We start from the raw sequence: 18,881 nt of genomic DNA, 5'->3' as shown, positions 1-18,881 counted from the left end.
TTTTAATGCATTTCTCAGCACATTTGTAGATGCATTTAAATAACAGTGCAAGATAAACTGAAGAACAGTAAAGCTCTATGATTGAGGTTTGTCCAGAGTAAAGCTCTTGCGACTCCTCCAGCGGAGCAGCTTGAGGAAATTGAGGCTGGCGTTGAAGACTTTATCATGCTCAAACACCATCTTGTAGAAGGTATCGATGGGCAGATCACCATTAGGGTCAGCATATTTCAGGGTTGTCATGGGCGTGTACAGGGTGTTGGTTTGGTGACGGAATGGTGGATTTTCCATGGTGATGATCTTGTGTGTGTGCTGGAGAAAAGCCACATATTTCATAAAGATTGTAAAGACACAAACACCCAGTTATATTAATAGGATGATCTTACAGTACTATAACAATAGCAAATCTAATGCTTTATTTTAAGCAGAAATGTATAAGTATATGGTTGATTTAAATGAGTAAGAATATCTCCATAGTTATTAAGTTTGTTCGGCAAAAATATATTTCATATAGCCTACTTTGCACAATGTTTAAAATTGACATCGCATTACCTCTGCTATGTCCTCTGGTGTCTGTCCAAGACTGGAAAAGATCTGATTATAGTTCTTCAGGTAGATGTTGGTAAACATGTCAGCTGTCACTTTGTCTGCTTTTGATAAGTCCGTCTTCATGCCTTCTTCATAGACTTTGCGCTCAAATTCTGTCACCACTGGGCCAGGCTCAATGAGGCTTATGCTGGAAATGAAAAAATTATATATATATATATATATATATATATATATATATGTGTGTGTGTGTGTGTGTGGGTCTACTTTCTGATGCTTTCAGACTTCCATATGAATCAAATTAGAAAAGGGCAATATTCTTCAAGAAGAATTCAGCATTCAGCTTGGAGGAGGACAAAGATAGATGGGAGAGTTTTTTTTTTACACATCCTGGTTTGGAGATTGGAATATGTGAATTTCATTTGTTTGAGGATGTTATTGAGAAACATTATGTTGCAACAGACTGACTGAGATGAAATGAATACTGCTTACTTTAGATTGAACCTCAATGCTTGGACAGCCAGGCTCTCACAGAACCCCTCTACAGCAAATTTGGATGCTGCATAAATGTCATTAAACAATATGCCTGTGGAAATAAGACAATACCCCATTAAAACAAAACTTTGCTTTGCTTCTAAGACATTTGAAACACAATCCTCATTGCAGTCTCTCTCACCCTGAATGCCCATGACACTGCTGATGACCACGATATGACCACTCTTCCTCCTCTTCATGTCTGGGAGAATCTCCTTCAGGAGACGCACCAGGCCAAAGAAGTTGGTGTCCATGACGGTCTTCATTTCCTCTATGGTCTGGCACTCGATGGGCCCAATCAGACCCATCCCAGCATTGCTAACTGTGGGGGAAGTTCAAAGAGGCATCAGACCTTACACATAGTTAGACTTTGACTGGCCTTTCACAGAACACAAGCACAAAGTAGCAGTTTTGTCATTAGCTTCAGCTATTTTCCTGGATGCTCTTTAAATGAACTTCAACAGGCTGACCGATAGGACAATACCAATGATCAAATGGCATGACAGATCAGGGGATGAAATCAGAGAATGAATCCTTCTGTTTTCAGAAGTTTCTTACTGAGGATGTCGATTCTCCTCTCTGGGATGCTATCCACACAAGCCTTGATGGACTTCTCATTGCACACATCCAGCTGTTTTATTTCCAGGGTCCTTCCCAGTGTCCGGCCTGCTGCTTCCACCAGGGGCCCCCCTTTACTGAGGTTCCTCATGGTAGCATACACTGAGGGTCACAGTATCATCACAGCCACAGCTAAATACACCCTGTTTAACTGATACATTCTCACCTATTGAATATGTCACTGGGCATCTAGCATTTGAGTCTTAATCTATCCTTGAACATGAAAAAATCACATCTGATTATTTTCATATTGAAAGTGATATTTTAAATGATTATGTTTTGAGACATAAATTCATAAGAATGCATTTGTAACTGGAACTGATCACCTTTGTTTAGATATTGCAAGACCGGACTCAGAACACAACAATGATAGTAACAGTTCTTTTGATGTAATTACATGCTTTGCAGTGTTAGGTTAAATGTCTGTTGCTTACGTTTAAATGTTACTCCTTTGGCGTTACGGCATGTATTTGAATATTTCAGGTACCATTCAGTACAGTGCTGCTGGAGTTCCTATGATTTCTACAGAAAATTATGCTTACCCATGAATCTCTTTTTTTCATCCATTGCGATGCGGACTGCCAGAGACAGGCCGATGCCAGAGGAGCAGCCAGTGATGAGAACAACCTTCTGGTTCATGGTAACGTCTGAGTGTGTGTGTGTGTGTGTATCTGCTCTCAAGGGAAAATGTGAAAGATTCAGGGGAGGCTCTGAGCATCCAGCCCTTAATCCTCTGGTATCTGACTCAGCTGAAGGTGGATTTCAGGGATGCAGCCCTCTCCACCTGGACACAGGATTACTGAGCAAATTAAAGCCGCACACATGGTGTGAAGCACACATTGCAGCTTAGAGTAATTACATAAGTCTACCTGCTGAAGTAAAAATTACTCTCATGATCAGGGCTTGAGATTAACACCCACCACTCACCAAATGTGGGTACATTTTGCCAGTAGCCTGTAATTCATTCACTCTTACTAGCCACTTTGGGGGGTGACCTTTCGGTAGCATTTTCTATGAAAAGAAATTATATAACCGGTGGCACAGCAGACAGTGTGTAAGCCTACACAGGTGTAGTTATTGCCACACTGCCAATACTGGTATTTTGTAATTGCAATTTAAAAATAAAGATAAAGTAAAAAGGATAAGTTAAAGTGAATCAGCAGAGATTCAACATTGACTTCAGTACATGAATATAAGCATATTCACACAATGCTCAGTAACATCAGATATAGCCTCCTCAGCTGTAGGTGAGTAATAAAATAATTTGTATTTGCCTCACCAAATAAAGTGTTAGAAGTTGTAGTCCTGAAGCATGGAAGTGAGTTTGCATTTTTGATACATGGGTTCCCTTGGCAGATTTCCAATGTTTTTTCCCATAGGGATTTTGATTTCTGCAGTATGGAAACTTGAGTGGCGGTTGCCAGAATGTGGCCATTGTTGTAGTTTCAATCTAACAATGTAACAATGCTAACAAGTTGCTACATTTAAAGTACAACAATGGTTGCATTCTGGCAACTGCCACTCAAGTTGCCATACTACCCCGACTGCACACGACAGCCATTGTAGTTTCAATATAGCAACTTATAGCAACTTACTTGTTAGCAACTTAATTTTAAAAAGCACGTAAAGGCTTTGAAATTCACAGTAGAGATATTAATGGGTGTAATTTATCTAGCAGAACAAAACTCTCTTGAAACTCTTTTAGGCTTACGTGAACCACAGACCTTATTTTCGGCAGAAAACAAAATCCCTATGGGAAAAAAGCATTGGAAATCTGCCAAGGAAACCCATGGTGGAAGAATTGGCCTACAAAAAAAGGTCATCACTCTAACACTGCAAAGTAAGCTCAGTCTCGTGAAACTGTGTACACTAACTGCAAAGTCTGTACATAGAATTGTGTAGAAGGTTGCTCAGCATTCTTTATATAGCTAGCATTTTTCAGTTTTTGATAGTACTTTATTGTAAATTATTCCTCAGTATCAATATTGTTTTTAGTCAAATTTCTGATAAATAAATGATAAAAGTGTACTGTATATAGATATTAAAAGATCTCAATTACTTTTTTTAAAACTTGTGTTCGTGATTGTGTTTGTGTTCATGTTAAATAAAATGTACCAATGCTAGTTATATCTCTCGTTTCATTGGTTTGCCATTTTGTGAATATAACTATAAACAGTTGGTCAACTTGTGACATGTAATCCAACATTCAAGATGGTAAAATTGTCCCTTTTGGCCAATGTCAACAGCCATTTAGTGCTCCTAAATCCAAATAACAGTAGAGGGAGCATCTGCTATATCTATGTGCTGTGTATAAACTCTTTATTGTTACATCACAGAAATGGGGGAAGAAACAATTATGCATGTAAGAAATTATCATCATTGTGATGCATTCAAATCTGTCATTTTTGTAGTCTCCACACTCTTCCATTATCTGTCACAAGCATGGACTTCTCACACAGATCATTAGGCTTTTAAAAAATAAGATTGGTGGTAACAGATGGTGGCTTAGATGTGCGGGCCACTCAATCAAGCTCTGCAAGATATAAATCTCTAAATAAAGTCATGTCAGATTGGTTACTTACAGATTCATTCCTTGAATAGAAGAATAATAGAACCTTACACCGTACCAGAATAAGTAATGTATCACTGAATTTTGTCTTTGACTAAGAAAGAGGTGACAAAGTACAGTATAGCTGCAAAGGTGTTCACAGTTACTCTTCCTAGTTCCTGAGTACTTGCCTTGTACTTTTCCAGTATAAAATGATATTTAGAACTGGTTTCGGGTATTCAGACTGCTGGCCAAAGTTGGCACCTATATGACAAAAATTCAGTTCCGGTCCACGGGGTACATCAGTGCTCTCGGAGAGCGCCTTGGCAGCTCCCATTTTGTTCCGCCTGTTCTCAGACTCAACCCAAAGGAAAATCAAACAGTACAGTAGCCTGTTGTGTTATAAATCTCACCTGCAGGCTACTCATTCACAGGCTGGTGGCAATGGTTTCATCTGGCCCTTTCCTCACCGGTGGTGCAAATGTAGTCTAGGTTATAAAGCACCACCTCAGTTAGCTGCTACGCCCATTTTTACTAAATACGGCCCTTGTAGGCAGGTAGGGTTCTGTTAACAGATATACAGGATGTGGCCCTTCATGAGAAATTTAAATGGTCATGTGCAGATTTAATCCACAGCTAGTGAGCTGGTCCGGGTTTATGCGATGAAAGAAATGTAATACTTTTTTAGAACTGGTTTAATTTATATTAATATGTCATCTTCCTTAAGGCATCAGCTGTCATTCAAGAATGCCTCTTGTTCATGTCAGGTAATTCATCGTGTTCACACTAACTTATACATTCTGCTATTTGTGTTGTTATTGGAGTAACAAAACCCAAAAAAGGAAAAAAAAACACTTTCAAAAAACAGAATGTTTATTAAAAATGAATCACCCTCACATTCTGATATGTTGTTGCATTTATATGAGTAGATATGAACATCAGCCGTTTTCATTTGGTTGAATTAATGCCCATTCTATGGCAAGGTCGCTACAGTGAGACTTAAGGTTTACAGGTATCAGGGTAAAGCATAACCAATGTATTCATTATTGTTTAATGCAATTAAAACTTAATCCTGGTTTTGGATGAAATATCATAACAGCCCGAGTAGATACCTGTAAACACAGGGGTCATTTGCCGCATGGGGTTCATATGTCAATGTTATATGATTAATGCTTTCCCAGCAAAACCCACTGTAGTACTTAGGAACTGTATTGTAAACAATATTCTGTGGAGGAAAGAGGAAAATATATGAAGCAGAGTGTTTCTGTTATGTATGGGGACCTTGCAGCTTAAGGCACTTATCAATTTGTACTGAATGAAGCTTGACAGATGAGAAACCTGCTGACATGTCGAGATATGTAGGTGTATTAGGCAGTAAGGAAAGCCGTGCGTGGGTGTGGTGGTTGGAGGAGGATGGATGCGTGACATTTAGACACGTGCTTTGATCTGCTCAAAGGGGTCTTTTTCCCACAGTTTGGGGTCCCAGGCCTGGAACCACCCGGTGAAAGTGGGGGTTTCAGAGCCCTGGTTGAGAGTGACGACGGGAATGCCGGTGCGGCCAGAGGGGTCGCATTCAAGATAGTCTTTGGCTGAAAAAAAGGACATGTGAATATTACTCCTGGCTGAACTGTCATTCTTTAATGCATTTCACGAAATTCGGTAATTTTCAGTATACATCCTATATCAACTGCCAGCATTTAAAGGAGTTTATTTAGAATTAGTGGCCATTAGTGGCTATGGTCATATGCGCCATGGTTTCAAATGGGACCTGTTTCTGTACCCTTGAGCAACTCAAGCTTGATAATACTCGCAATAGTAAAAGTTGAATGCAAGAATGCGATCTGGAAAACTAACCAAATCTGTCTTACTGAAGACCTCACATTAAACAAGAAAATGATCATATAAATAATAAATGTGAAAAGTGTTTTTCCACAAGTCAATGATGCAGTGTGTCACTATGAACAGAGAACCACGCTTTTGGCTCTTACCAATTTTTTCTGATCCCTTTTTTTCAACTTCATTGGCATCCTTTCCAACCCAGAGGAAGATCTGGGCAATGAAAGGACACAGTCAGTGGATTTCTTTACCCGGGGGATTTAGAAAAAAAAATCAAATCATAACTGGGAGAACATGACCATCTCCCCTGAAGGTAGATCCTTTGTCGTGCACCAAATTAAGACTATGGGCCGATGTAAATATTTTTTAAATTTAAATATTATGCCACTGCTGGTACAGATTTATGCCATCCTTTTACCTGATCCAAGGTATCCAACAACATGACATCATCAGTGGCCAGGTCAGACTGAGTGAACTCTCCGGGCACTTCCTCTGCCTGGAAGAAACAGATGTAAAAAAAGGAGGGAGTAAGACAAGTAGCCAAGGAGAGAGCTTGACCTCTGAGAGTGACAAAAATCACAGTGAAATGCACTTAACATACATACCCATGTTACAAGGCTATACTAACTTGTTAGGAAAAGCAGGAAGGAACATGCTTAAGCAGTAAGCAATAACCTCCCTGATGCACTATAATGCCAACATGACGTCACATCACTTACAATGAGGCGGCCCGTTTTGTTGGAGCACCCAAACAGGCGAGGAGGCTTGATCACCTTCTGCAGAGCCACTGACGTCTGGTAGGGTTTCTTCCCACCCAGAGCGGTCCAGAAACCAGCTGTTTGGGAGATGTCATTACAGAATAGCTATTTGAATTCACACATACTGAACACAAGCATGAGAATAACCTCACTGTATACATGGCTGTACAAATGACAGAAATGTGACTCCATTTCCCATGGGTCTGAGTGGATGGGTCAGTGGGCACCCACAGGTCACCAACCTGGCTCGTTTGCCTCAGTCACCGCGGTGACACTTCCTCCGAGGAAGCCGGCCACATACTTGGCAGCCGCCATCTCCTCCTCTGTGGAGCCCACGCCCTTCCAGGTGAACAGGGAGTTTGGCGTCTTCAGCACAAACACATCGTTGGTGTTCAGAGACTTTGCGGAAGGCTCAACCTGGGGGGATACGTCTTGACTGGTCAGTGTGTCCATTTGTCCACATCACAACAAAATTACCATTTCCCCTGATAAGAAATGTGTGGCTCTCAGCTCCGTGGAATTTCTGTGTAATCGGCAACTTTCTCTGGCCAATCTACAACACAGTATTCTGCATCCTTTATTAACCAGTGTCTCTAGCTCATATGCATTACATGCAACAGCCTGGCAAGCCGGCACCTATCGGACTGCTACCGGCGCCATCTCTTGGTCTGCCGAGATTCTGTAGATCAGACTAGATCCACTAGTGACAGGGACTGTACACCACCTGTCTGCATTCTTTTAACAGCTAACCCTCATATTCACACCTGGCCTCATATCTCGCTGTAGTGTGTTTGCGAAATGCTGGTGGACTGATGGATGCGCCAACAGGCGGCCGCTAATGGGCTCTGCAAGCTTGCCGGCTGGGATGTGACTGATCTGACCACAGCGAGCTGGCCTATATCTCATCTTTTTAAATTTGTGGATGCGTATCAATGTCAGGAACTGACATAATCTCGTGCACAGAGGTGCTCTTGGCATAAATTACCAGACATGGCCATCCCCCTCTCGACACATGCTTTGAAATGATCATGTCCATGATTTACTCAGAGATATCCGAGGGAAGAAATCCCTGATCGGGAGTGCGCAAAAGTTTCAGGGAAAACATGGATCAGCTTGAGAAACTACCGCTACCAACACACCCCCAAATTTCACAGGGATTTAACAGGTCAGATAACTTGTCGGGTCGAGGCAGGGCTCACCTCCACAGCCCGTGTGGCCTGGGTGGTGCTCCGGCGGATGTGGAAGAGGCGGGTGCCGCCCGCCTGCGTCTGGCCCCCCTTGCGGGACGTGCCGCCCAAGTGGATGATCATGGGCTTGTCCTTGAACAGGCTCATCAGGTGGGACGGCTCCCGGCCCTGTGTGACACGCACCTGCGGGACACGACACCAACGCAGCTGAACGCGCATCCTTCCCATTAACATTAAAGCCAGCACAAAATGTCCTCCCCTCTCGAATGTTACCATAACCAGAACAAGTATTATTACCCAGAACACACCTTGTGCATAAATATAGCAATTGAGTTTTCAAACTCTCAGACAGGCATCAAATGCAATACAAACTGAGGTAAGTACAAGCGGTGTATGAATAAGATACACATCAATATGGTTAACCCCAAATACCAGTTCCCTGAAAGTTCGAAAGGTTTCAAACCAACCTGGACAGGAGTCTGTCCCATGGAGTCGTCCAGCTGAACCGCGAGGAAGGCAGAGGCGGCCAGCTCATCTTTAGTGCATTTCAGCCCCTGCCTAAAACACAAAATTATAGATGAGGCAGCATTTCAGTACGTTTTATGCACGACCTCAAAACGCTGCGCACAAATTTCACACACACAGCGAACACTCACCAGATGTAGATGATGTGCTTCTCCCCACCGCCCAGCCTGTAGCTGTACAGGATGAGGTAACAGTCTCCCCCATAAAAATGCCCATATGTCGCGGGCCCCACTTCAACCTTCTCTCCCCCCTCAATGCGCCAGACCTAGAGACAAGATACAGATACAGAGGAAAAGCCATTATTACACAAGGAACATAGCTGTAGACGACTATGATTTCAGTTTGACTAAATAAAAAAGAGGCAGACATTTTTTCATCCACAGTATATGCAAACTGAGCAATGCCATATCAGTGTTGCTTCTTACCTATAAAATAGGCAGCACATTTCTCTGATGTTTGAACGATTCTACTGAATCACAAGAATTGGATGGAAGAAGAAATGGATTTCACCTTGCTACACTGCTTTTCAGCTGTATTTCATGCATTGCAGTTTGCACTGTGAATCTGGCATTCCACAATCATATTTCTTACACAAGGTGAGGCGCTGCATCTGTAGTTCTTGTGCAGGGCTTTTGAGTCATAAGCTACACGTTGTGATTACCTGGACCTTTCCAGAGCCGTCATCCACCATGCCGTGTTGGGCAGCCATGGCGTTGTTGGAATGCAGGGAGGAGGCGTTGAAGGGAACTTGCTCAATGCAAGCGATACTACCAATGGTGTAGACCTGGCCGGGACCTGTGGTTTCATACTTGTCCTTCCAGTTAAAGAAGAACTGCTTGAAAAGGGCAGTCTCTGCTCCTGCTGGGAGCACCACAATCTGCACACACAAGAGACCAAAATGTTTTATAAACCCACGGCCAGTAAGTGGCTCTGACATAGAGAGAAATTCAGCACAATGAGGTTGTTTGGGTATTGCTTTAGGCTTAATGTCTAGAGAAACACTAAATGGCACACTAGTGATACTCCACAAACCAGGAGCCAAAGTGCTCCAAACTGTTACATCTTGTGTCGTAGTTGCATTGAAATATTTCTAAGCATCCATAGCAATGAAGTGGAACATTGCATTGCTTGTTTTGAATGCTATTTATGCACAAAAACATTGACTATAGTGTCAAATAACTTAGCATCGAGTTTACCTGGATTGAGTTGGAGTACTGCTTATCTTTGACAAACTTCTCAGCAGCAGACATGGCAACTTCACGTTCAGCTTTGTTGGCATCTTGTCCTACAGTAAGTAACAGTCAGCATCCTCTGTGGTCTTCAAAACACAAGAGTTTGCTGTCCCCAGTTATTTCTGAAAAGCCACTTCAATCCCTTACCTTTCCACAAGAATATCTTGTTATTCTTGCTATTGTCCAGGATGTAGCACTCGTCGGGCGACAGCATGTCCTGTTTGAAAGGGCAGGACTCGGCCACCGAGGTCACCTTCATGGAGCCAGAGGCATCGGAGATCTGCACCAGAGCATTCACATTACTGTACACTTCTACCAAAGTGCCACATACTGCAATATAACACTTAAAGTGCAGACTACCGCACCGTGGTCCTGGCAATATCACAAGTCTCCTTTCCTGCAATGACCAAGCCACTAATGCACTTGCCCGTGTGGTCGCCAGGGGAACTTGGATGACCAGACCAGAATAAGTACACAGCAAAATGTCCAGTGCCAATTTAACTCTAACAGTGTTAGCTGAACTCTCAACAGACCACATCTGGTCCCACTCTGGAATGTGGGACCAAATGTTATCTGTGAACAGTTGAATGAACCTGTTAGAGTTGAATTAAAACTGGACATTTTACTGTGTAGAAGTGATGATACATTGCATTGTCTCTACAAGCAACAGAATTTTAATTATAGTGCTAAAATATTGTTCTTTGTGAAGTATATAAAGTAGCATCATGAGGATAATATTGGACACATCAGTACAGAAATATGACAACCTACCATATACAGAGAGGCCTTCTTACGATTAGACATTTCCACAGGCTCATCGGGTTCTGCAGAAGCAATGTTTGCAGGTGCTGGCCCCAAAACCTAAAATGAACAAATACTGTGAGTGCTTTTGTGAGGAGAGGAAGCCAAAATAATCTCTTTATTTACAACCAGCTCCCCAAATAAGCAATGTGATTGTACCCAGAAAATTTAAAATAAAAAATTAGCATGACTTCCAAAGGGAAGAATAAGCGGGTAGAATTTAGACTGAATTAACTCCTATTGATCTTCATCCTAATGTGCAAACGGAATTTGCATGCAAACTCCCTGCGTGGTGTGAAACGGCTAAATTGTCTCACATCAATGACAGCCTGTGGCTCAGCCCCCTCGTCGATCATCTCCATCTTGGCACGGCCACCCCTCTCATTGTCACGGATGTCCGCGGCCACCTCGGTGGCCTTCAAACGCTCAAAGCGATTGCACTCACTACCGGACCAATGGTAGATAATCTGAGAAGAGGATGATATACATGTATAATAACGTACACATTCAGATATGTAAAGGAATGTATCAGTGCCTATGGAGCAACTCCCAGGACAACTGTCGCTCTTGTCCTTACACTGCCCAGGTCAATGATGAAGCAGTCGCCCTTGTTGAAGTTGTCCCAGGACATGTCCACCTCAATGGCTCGGATGGAACGTCGACCCTTAACATGCAGCAGCCGCTTCTGATTCATTTCATTGGTCACCACATGCTGGAAGCCAGATGACACTCCACCTTTCTGGAGAGAGAAGATACTAGAATCAAGCCAAGCGTTGATGGGATGTGGTCGTCAAAGCACTTTCCTGTTCTACTGCATAACCACTATAGAACACTGTGGGTTTTAATAGCATCATGTGACACAGTAACAGAAAATAAAATGGTTCGATTTGTTATATTGAGGTATTGAACTAGCAGCTCCTTCCACATGAAACAGGCTGCCAATATTTCTATATAAACAAACTGACTTTAGAACTATTGAAGTTGATGTTGTCAAAAGGCTTTTAAATTGAAAGGCTTTTATATTATGAAAACTTTTTGTTTTGGCTTCTTCATAATCATAGCGGACAAATCGTTCATCATCCAAACTCAAATCCTGCCATGCCCTTCTGAGGTAGTTTTGAAATAAAGCCAAATGGCTTGAATAAAACAGATGGATTTGTGAAGTAAATAAACCACAAACGGGTGGAAATGATACCAATGGCACAAAGACACTGTTCTCTTCACAAGAAGAGGCACGTAATTAGTAGTGTGCAGTCCTTCTGTAAATTTCCACAGATTTAATCAATTCTGCCATAGGCCACATTTGAGGGCAAGGCTGACTCTTGTGACTCCTGGGTCCAAAATATGTCTGAGTGAATCCTTGGTCAAAACAGAGCAAATTTAAACTCAGAGATCACAAAATTGAATAAATAACAACATATAAAAATTACAACAGAAGTCATAGTTTGTAAGCCTATCTTACAAATGCAACACTTTGGCACAGAATTACTTAGCTATGTCTGTCCCAGTGACTGGTATGCTGGAATCTCACCATGTACTTTATCCCAGACTTGAAGAAGCCCTGGAATGTGAGGGACTCTTCCCCCTGGACCTCGCGGTACTGCACTGGTTTGCCGCCCAGGTGGTTATCGAGCTGTGTTGCAAAGATGGCAGCAGCACCACTTTCATCCTGAGAGCACTCACTTCCTGTTAGGTGAGAAAATCAGATGACATCAGGGAAGTGCCCTCTTGCATGTGATGTGAGGGAATCTAATATAGTTTAGAGTTGCCCATTTAGGTCATTTCAAACAAATGTGAAAATATGCCACAGATGCAGATAAAAAATTAAAAAAAATAAATAAATAATAATAAGAATCCTAATAATAATAATAATAATTATTATTATTATTATTATAACCTTTTGATTTTGCTTGTTTTTCATTGTATTCCAAAACCATAATCTCTCCTGTGAATTTTGCCAATGGAGAATAGCAGATACATGAACAGCACAGATCAAGTCTTAAAGTGATTGTAAAGGGGCCGAAAATAGTTAAAATAACCATGAATTATCTCAGAGGGATGTCTCCACTACACATCCCCCAAATGTCTGTTTAAAGTGAAGTTAATAACTATAATAACTTTTCAAAAAGTCAGATATTAAATCTGTATAGAAACAAGCACGAATCTGCAATAGCTGCGACTGCACACGTGCATGCGTCCATGTGTGCATGTACCCATGTACACACCCTCACACAAACACGTGACCTCTTCTTTGGCTCATGACCAACCTTTCCACAAAATCTTGTGCAAATCTGTGAATCCATTCGGGAGTTATGCGCCTTTTCGTGATAGGCCACGCCCATCACCACTCCCCTTCTTGGTCAATCGGCCTGAAAGTTACTCAGCTCTACCTTCGGTCATGACCATCCTCCATGTCAAATTCCTGCCTCCTGGGGCAAAAACTGTGGACGCTATGGGGTGGGACACTTTTGTGGACCAACCAACCAACCAACCGACCGACCGACAGACAGAGCTATAGAGCTGCAGTCGCAGCTGAAAACCGCAGGATTGTATGGGCGTGGTTAGGACCGCCCAGGGCACCCCAACTTCCCCCTCAACTCCTTCCAGAACGTTCCAACATTCCAGTATACAAACACATGTGGCTAGCGTGGCTACATCTATCTATCATGAATGGCAGTGGGCTTTAAGGCTGTGAGTGCAATGAAATGGACCTCAGGCATATCAGATAGCAAAATAAAGAAATTCCAATTGCTAAAACTATCTACCTTAGCTACCCTAGCAGAACAGATTTACCTACCTGGAGCTGGGCATTCTTTTACTAAAACTGTCTGCCAAACAATCTGTTACTTTGGACAGCTTCACATGGTGCTCAATATCAGCCTGTCATCAAGCACTGAAAACTACAGAGTTAATGACCGACCTCCCCACTACCCCAGACTAAACCCTGTGCCTGCCCATCAAAACTAAACAAGATAGCAAGATGAGGCAAGTCAGGTCTCCCATAAAAATCTGACAAAAAGAGATTAATTACTTAAAGTGACAGGGAGAAGGATAAGGTTGATAGATAGATTAAGAAAGGAAACATAGAAAACAAACGACAGCTGACTATTACAAATCTCTATAACGATTCTGTTTTAGTGGGGCATAATACTTTTATTTACCTCATGAAGAACCTGGACCCAATAGCTCCGAGCCTGGTAATAAATTGAACTCCACCCATTTAATCCCCACATAGGAATAGATGGAAGTATTTAGACTGATATAAAGCAATACTGCAATGCCATTGATTTCTTATACTGTTGCTGGTGTTTTATACATACCATAATAACCCCAAACAATGTATGCTGAAGCTATTCAAGGATTTGACTTCACTATCGGTTTTGGTCTTTTCATATGATATGTTGCCAACACTAAAAATACAGTGTTATCCTTTACAGTAAGTAGAACATCTGTGGTGCAGTGAATGCTAGGAGGTGGGGGAAGCACATGCACATGGATCGTTAAAGTTATTCTGGTTACTCTACAGAAGCACTGTTCATAATATTCATATTCATAACTATATTGCTCATAATTACACTTATTACATCTATTGAGGCATGATGACATACTTCCAAACAAGCAGTTGATAGTGTTGTACATGTCTGTGCATGCATCAGCAAAGAAGGCCTCAACTCCCGTGGTTTAAGAGATTATCTGAGCGCTGCCTTCAGCCAAAGCACTTGGACTCTTCAGACATAGTTGTGATGAAATATTTCTCCAGACTGAGTTGCACTTGAAACAGGAAATGCTGTAGCAATTTTCCATCTGATGCTCAAAGCATTGCTTCATAAAAAAAACCCGCAGAAGCCTAATATAGATGAGCACACCAATCTGCAGATTACATAAAATAAAAAACTCACATGCAATTCCTCTGAAATACTAACATTTGGATACAATCCCTGACAGGTTGCTTGAATCACCATATTTTTGCCGAATTCATGGGAATCGTTGAATTGTAAAACAGAGAACATGATGCTATAAGAACTGCCCCAGTACCAGTGCAAACCTAGAATCAATTTATATGGAACTGTACTCAAAACTATGGAATTTACATCATGGCATTTTGTTGAAAATCCACTATGAAGAAAATTACTGGGGTGTACTTAAGCTAATACAAAATAGCGTTGCCCCCTGCATTTGACTTAAGCTGAAATAGAGTGCGTGCCTTTCAAGAATAAAAAAAAAATACAAACATTATTAAAATATGCTGAAGATAGACTGATGTATCCGCAATACTGGAGCCAAACCACAAGTGATTTATTGCCACCAAAAAAATGTATAAATCACAGTCTCAAATACACCTCAACCCAGTTTTTTTAACAACCCTGGATCGCGATAGAAATGGATTGAAATCTAAATAACTTAGGTTAAATGATGAGGATGGAATTTGAGCACATAAACAGAGTATAAACAGATCTCAAAGCATACCCAGCCACTTGTGAAGACTGTATGATGGAGCTTTGGTGGTGTACAGCAAGATGTAGGCATCTCCGGTGTAGAAGTTGCCGTAGAGTTCCTTCGGAACAGGCTTCAAATCCATTTTCTCCAACCGCCAGATCTGAAGTCCTGGCACCTTCCCAGCATTCTGGAATTCTTTGTGGGTTACCATGGTCTAAAGGGAGGTAAGAAACCAGAGTGAGAAGCATCCTAAACTTCCAGACAGATGCTGTTCCAAACCAAGACACTCTGTATTGTTCCCAATAATATGCTAATTTATTTAATAATCAATAAAATTATTTTATACAATTTTGTGCTGGGTGCACAAAAAACTAGTTAATTTCTCATATTGCCATTTAATTTACTTTTCATCCACTTTTGAAGTTACAATGTATTTCACAATTACATAATAATAAAATAAATTATATCTGAGACTTCTCACACAACTTTCTTGACTACAGTGGCAGATTCACAAATGTGTTATTTGGTACCTTTGCACTACACACAATTTGAATATTTAGCAAGGAAATACCATGGCTGACTAAATATTCATATTTCCCCCTTAAAATATATGTATAATCAAATACCGTTAAATATGTATCTCTCACATTTATCAGACAATTTATACACCAGCTCTTCCTTGCTGGTGATGCAATGATATGGCTCATAAACCAATGGTAAAATGGATTTCTAGACTGCTAGGGTAGAAATAAGTGAATAATATGCCAGTAATTATACAAATTTGGTATAATTACTGGCTGCAGAAACTTAAACTTAAACAACATAAAGTAATGTAATATACCTTTAAAAAAAACTTGGGAAAGCACCTGTTGGTATGAAAGCCATTTATGATTCAAACTGTATGGCCTTCTGCCCAAAGGCCATAATGATAAAATGGCTGAGAGCAGCATTTACACACCAGGGTGTAGATGCTGTAACTACAGACAGAAACACTGACTCATGAGTTCACCGCACATTCTGTCCCCGTGCTCAAAGCTTCTGTTTAATCACAACAGGAGTAGCTAAGCATTAACATGAAATAAAATCACTTCTTGATCTGTTATCTTTATCTGACTTTACCTGAATTTTTGGTATTGGCATGTTCAGGGAAAAGAAACAAGGAAACAAGGAATTAGGATAAAATTCACAAGGTCCTCTTTCCTTGTGAATTTTGTATAATATAGAGTTTTATAATATATAAGTTTATCCTAATTCAATAATATTGCAATTATATTTATTTATTCTGTTTCCATACCTGTTTTGTAAGCAACAGTAGTGTATTTGTTATTTAAATATTTTTTTTATAATAGTTTATATCATTGTTTTTTTTTTTTTTGGGGGGGGGGGGGGTAATGTTGTCACAGTCTGGAATGTTACAAAATTAATGTTTCCCCTTAGCAAGAGTGTGTGTGTATGTGTGCATGTTGGCGTGCAGTTGTGTGCACATGTGTGTTTAATGTACTGTATGAGCGCATGTGTGCATCATTATGTCCCATGAGGTTGTGCACAAACCCAGCAAGTCAGCTTTCAAGGCTTGTATTCACAAAGTGCCTCAGAGTATGAGCTTTGATCTAGGATTTGTTTAGCCTTTAAATTACAACATAGGGATGGGGAAAGGCTAATCCTAGATCAGCACTCCTATACTGACATGCTTTATGAATGTGGGCTCAGAGAGTCGTAATGAGGAAGAGTCCCCAGATGTCAACTTCTCAGGAAAACAGCACACTTTGATGCCACTGGTATTTTGTCTTTAAAATATTTTACATTCAGGAGGCATCTTTAAACAGACACACCCATGCACTTCTCCAGCAGTGAGTCAGATCTAATCCAAATCTGCTATGCAAGTTCATGCAACAAAGGCAGTCGATTATTTTGCCCTGCACCAACACTGATTGGTCGGGATGACAATTGCAAGTATATGCAGTCAGGGTAGTCACCACCGACCTTGTTTATTACGATGTGGATGATCACAAACTTTTGTTTTCGCAAATTGTCTGCAAAGTGTGTATATTTTTTGCTCAAACAAATAACATATGGAGAGGAATGTGGTTTGGAAAGCACCTAAAGATAAGTTCTGTACATTTCCATCAGATTTTTCTGCCAGTAGGTATGCTTTAATATGTTTTATGTTCTGAAATGAGGGAAGTCAGGTGATACAATAAAGTCAGTGACGTTCCCATTGACGTGGACCATTTCTAAACACAATCCATACTTGAGTATTCTCAATAATTCAACTGCAATTTACTTAGATGTACTAAAAGTACCCAAACTTGTTTTTTTTGGGCAAATTTTCACAACAATAACACTAAGAAACAAAATGCAATAATACACGTCTGAAGAGAAACAACGTTTAAACCACACTGCATACACTATTGTATGTTTCAAACACCATTCATACAATGTGGCGTAGCAATTTAATTCGCGGGTTTTCAAGGCAAACCACGAACCCAACTCTGGAATTTTCCTTCCCGGAAAAAAACAGTCGGAACGCGCTGTACTTCTGACTGTATGGGTTATGGCAATCTTAGAAACTTTGCCCTACACAATCTGCTGAATCGACTACAACGTCAAAATAGTTATTTTTGGCTCTACTGGGCTCCACCCTCCATTGACATTATAGATAAACGAACATCCGCAGCAAACGGACCCCAAGAAAGTTATACAACTGAACAGTGCATTCAATTTCCACCGCCTCCAAAACGAAAAAGAGGCCAGTAGCATCTGTACATCGACTTAACATATTTTGTAAGCTATAGCGTGAAAGTCTGCTTGTAAAGCACATTTATCATGTGAAAAATACGTTTAATCTGAAAATGGGCTTCATAAAAAAGTTGTATTTGCAAAGCCTAAATCCGTTTCTAAATGTGCATCTCCAAAAATAAAGACAAATGCATCCGCAAAAGGGAAATTTCTGTCATCGCTGACCTACTGTATACTGGAAAATGCATCCAGTTGTTTGTGGAATCGTCGTCACTTACTAGCGACAAAGAACTGAAGATTCGTACTCAGGGAAGAAGGCAGATGTGGCTGCTGCTTTGTGGTCCAGGTTCTGCAACGGGCTTACTAAAAAGTGGCGATTATATAGTGTGGCACATTCGGCAGGGAGGGGTATTTTTGGCCGACCGCCAATAGTCAAGGAAACACATTGCGAAGGTTCTATTGTCTATTTTTCTTCTCTTTTTTAAACCTCATACTCGCCTTCTGCAATTCTGGGCAAAGCTTTGAATAAGCAAAATTTTACCTATATTTTATCAAGCTACTGATTTTATTTTTATATTAACCATTCTGTATTTTACAGCAGTTTGAAATTGTGCATTATTGCCTATTGCTACAATATGCGATGCTGTTCATTGCCAGTTGTAATGGTAAGGGCATATATGGACAGGAAGTCTTGGTTTCCAAACGATATTGCTTTGCTTAAGGAAAAGCAACAAATGAATTAACGTTTGTGTTTGTAGAATCGGGGACATAGGAAATACAACCACAAGATGCCAAGCAGGGCGTATTCTCTTAAAATTTGGTTTGCAAAACTTTTCCAGTTCAAACAGCCGGGCATTCAAAGCGAATAAATATCTTGAAAAAGACATGTATTTAAAAGCTTCCTTGCAGTTATCAATCGTGCACGCACGGCTATTGTTGGTGAAAATCCCATGCAGATGCATCTCATTTCCAAACCCTCCGTCAGTTGCCAGGGTGTCTTTATCCTACGTCAGTTACGTCTATGTACTGTAATACCACTGTCTGCCATTTTACGAACGCTAGAGTGTTAAACGTTTTAAACTTTTTAACACTTTCATTTTCCAGTCTGTGAACACAACAATAG

General features: G+C 40.8%; 2 protein-coding genes across 4 annotated transcripts; both read right to left on the bottom strand.

The window, feature by feature from the left end:
* Positions 1–35: 35 nt before the first annotated feature.
* On the bottom strand, positions 36–2,541 carry zgc:109982 (uncharacterized protein LOC553564 homolog). Of its 2 annotated transcripts, XM_035415759.1 has the most exons (6): positions 2,238–2,541; positions 1,636–1,797; positions 1,220–1,399; positions 1,036–1,129; positions 550–733; positions 36–309 (listed from the first exon to the last, which is right to left on the bottom strand). In XM_035415759.1, the coding sequence occupies exons 1-6, from the start codon at positions 2,332–2,334 to the stop codon at positions 76–78; spliced, it is 951 nt and encodes a 316-aa protein (XP_035271650.1). In that variant the 5' UTR covers positions 2,335–2,541; the 3' UTR covers positions 36–75. The 2 variants fall into 2 exon arrangements, with proteins under 2 accessions (XP_035271650.1, XP_035271649.1); XM_035415758.1 differs by having other exon boundaries at positions 1,036–1,399.
* A 2,554-nt stretch (positions 2,542–5,095) lies between these two features.
* On the bottom strand, positions 5,096–18,149 carry scinla (scinderin like a). 2 transcript variants are annotated; one of them, XM_035415677.1, is made up of 17 exons: positions 18,037–18,149; positions 15,050–15,233; positions 12,114–12,268; positions 11,160–11,321; positions 10,900–11,049; positions 10,553–10,642; positions 9,929–10,061; positions 9,746–9,834; positions 9,211–9,426; positions 8,681–8,814; positions 8,492–8,582; positions 8,037–8,207; positions 7,080–7,254; positions 6,799–6,914; positions 6,498–6,575; positions 6,232–6,292; positions 5,096–5,832 (listed from the first exon to the last, which is right to left on the bottom strand). In XM_035415677.1, the coding sequence occupies exons 2-17, from the start codon at positions 15,228–15,230 to the stop codon at positions 5,672–5,674; spliced, it is 2,163 nt and encodes a 720-aa protein (XP_035271568.1). In that variant the 5' UTR covers positions 15,231–15,233; positions 18,037–18,149; the 3' UTR covers positions 5,096–5,671. The 2 variants fall into 2 exon arrangements, with proteins under 2 accessions (XP_035271568.1, XP_035271569.1); XM_035415678.1 differs by lacking the exon at positions 18,037–18,149 and adding an exon at positions 17,984–18,000.
* Between the last annotated feature and the right edge of the window lie 732 nt (positions 18,150–18,881).

Source organism: Anguilla anguilla, chromosome 4, assembly GCF_013347855.1.
Source record: "Anguilla anguilla isolate fAngAng1 chromosome 4, fAngAng1.pri, whole genome shotgun sequence".
In the NCBI taxonomy this organism is placed as follows: Eukaryota; Metazoa; Chordata; class Actinopteri; order Anguilliformes; family Anguillidae; genus Anguilla; species Anguilla anguilla.
This window is presented reverse-complemented; position numbering and strand designations above follow the sequence as displayed.

What these genes read in the sequence shown, in the direction of transcription:
- scinla (XM_035415677.1), bottom strand. Translation starts at nt 15,230, where the DNA reads ATGGTAACCCACAAAGAATTCCAGAATGCTGGGAAGGTGCCAGGACTT. An exon ending in AGAAGGCCTCTCTGTATATG is followed by an intron (nt 10,062 to 10,552) that starts GTAGGTTGTCAT and finishes GCTCTGGTGCAG; the next exon opens with ATCTCCGATGCCTCTGGCTC. An exon ending in GACTGAGGCAAACGAGCCAG is followed by an intron (nt 6,915 to 7,079) that starts GTTGGTGACCTG and finishes TCTCCCAAACAG; the next exon opens with CTGGTTTCTGGACCGCTCTG.
- zgc:109982 (XM_035415758.1), bottom strand. Translation starts at nt 2,334, where the DNA reads ATGAACCAGAAGGTTGTTCTCATCACTGGCTGCTCCTCTGGCATCGGC. An exon ending in GAGGAGAATCGACATCCTCA is followed by an intron (nt 1,400 to 1,635) that starts GTAAGAAACTTC and finishes CTTCCCCCACAG; the next exon opens with TTAGCAATGCTGGGATGGGT. An exon ending in GCATTGAGGTTCAATCTAAA is followed by an intron (nt 734 to 1,035) that starts GTAAGCAGTATT and finishes TTTCATTTCCAG; the next exon opens with CATAAGCCTCATTGAGCCTG.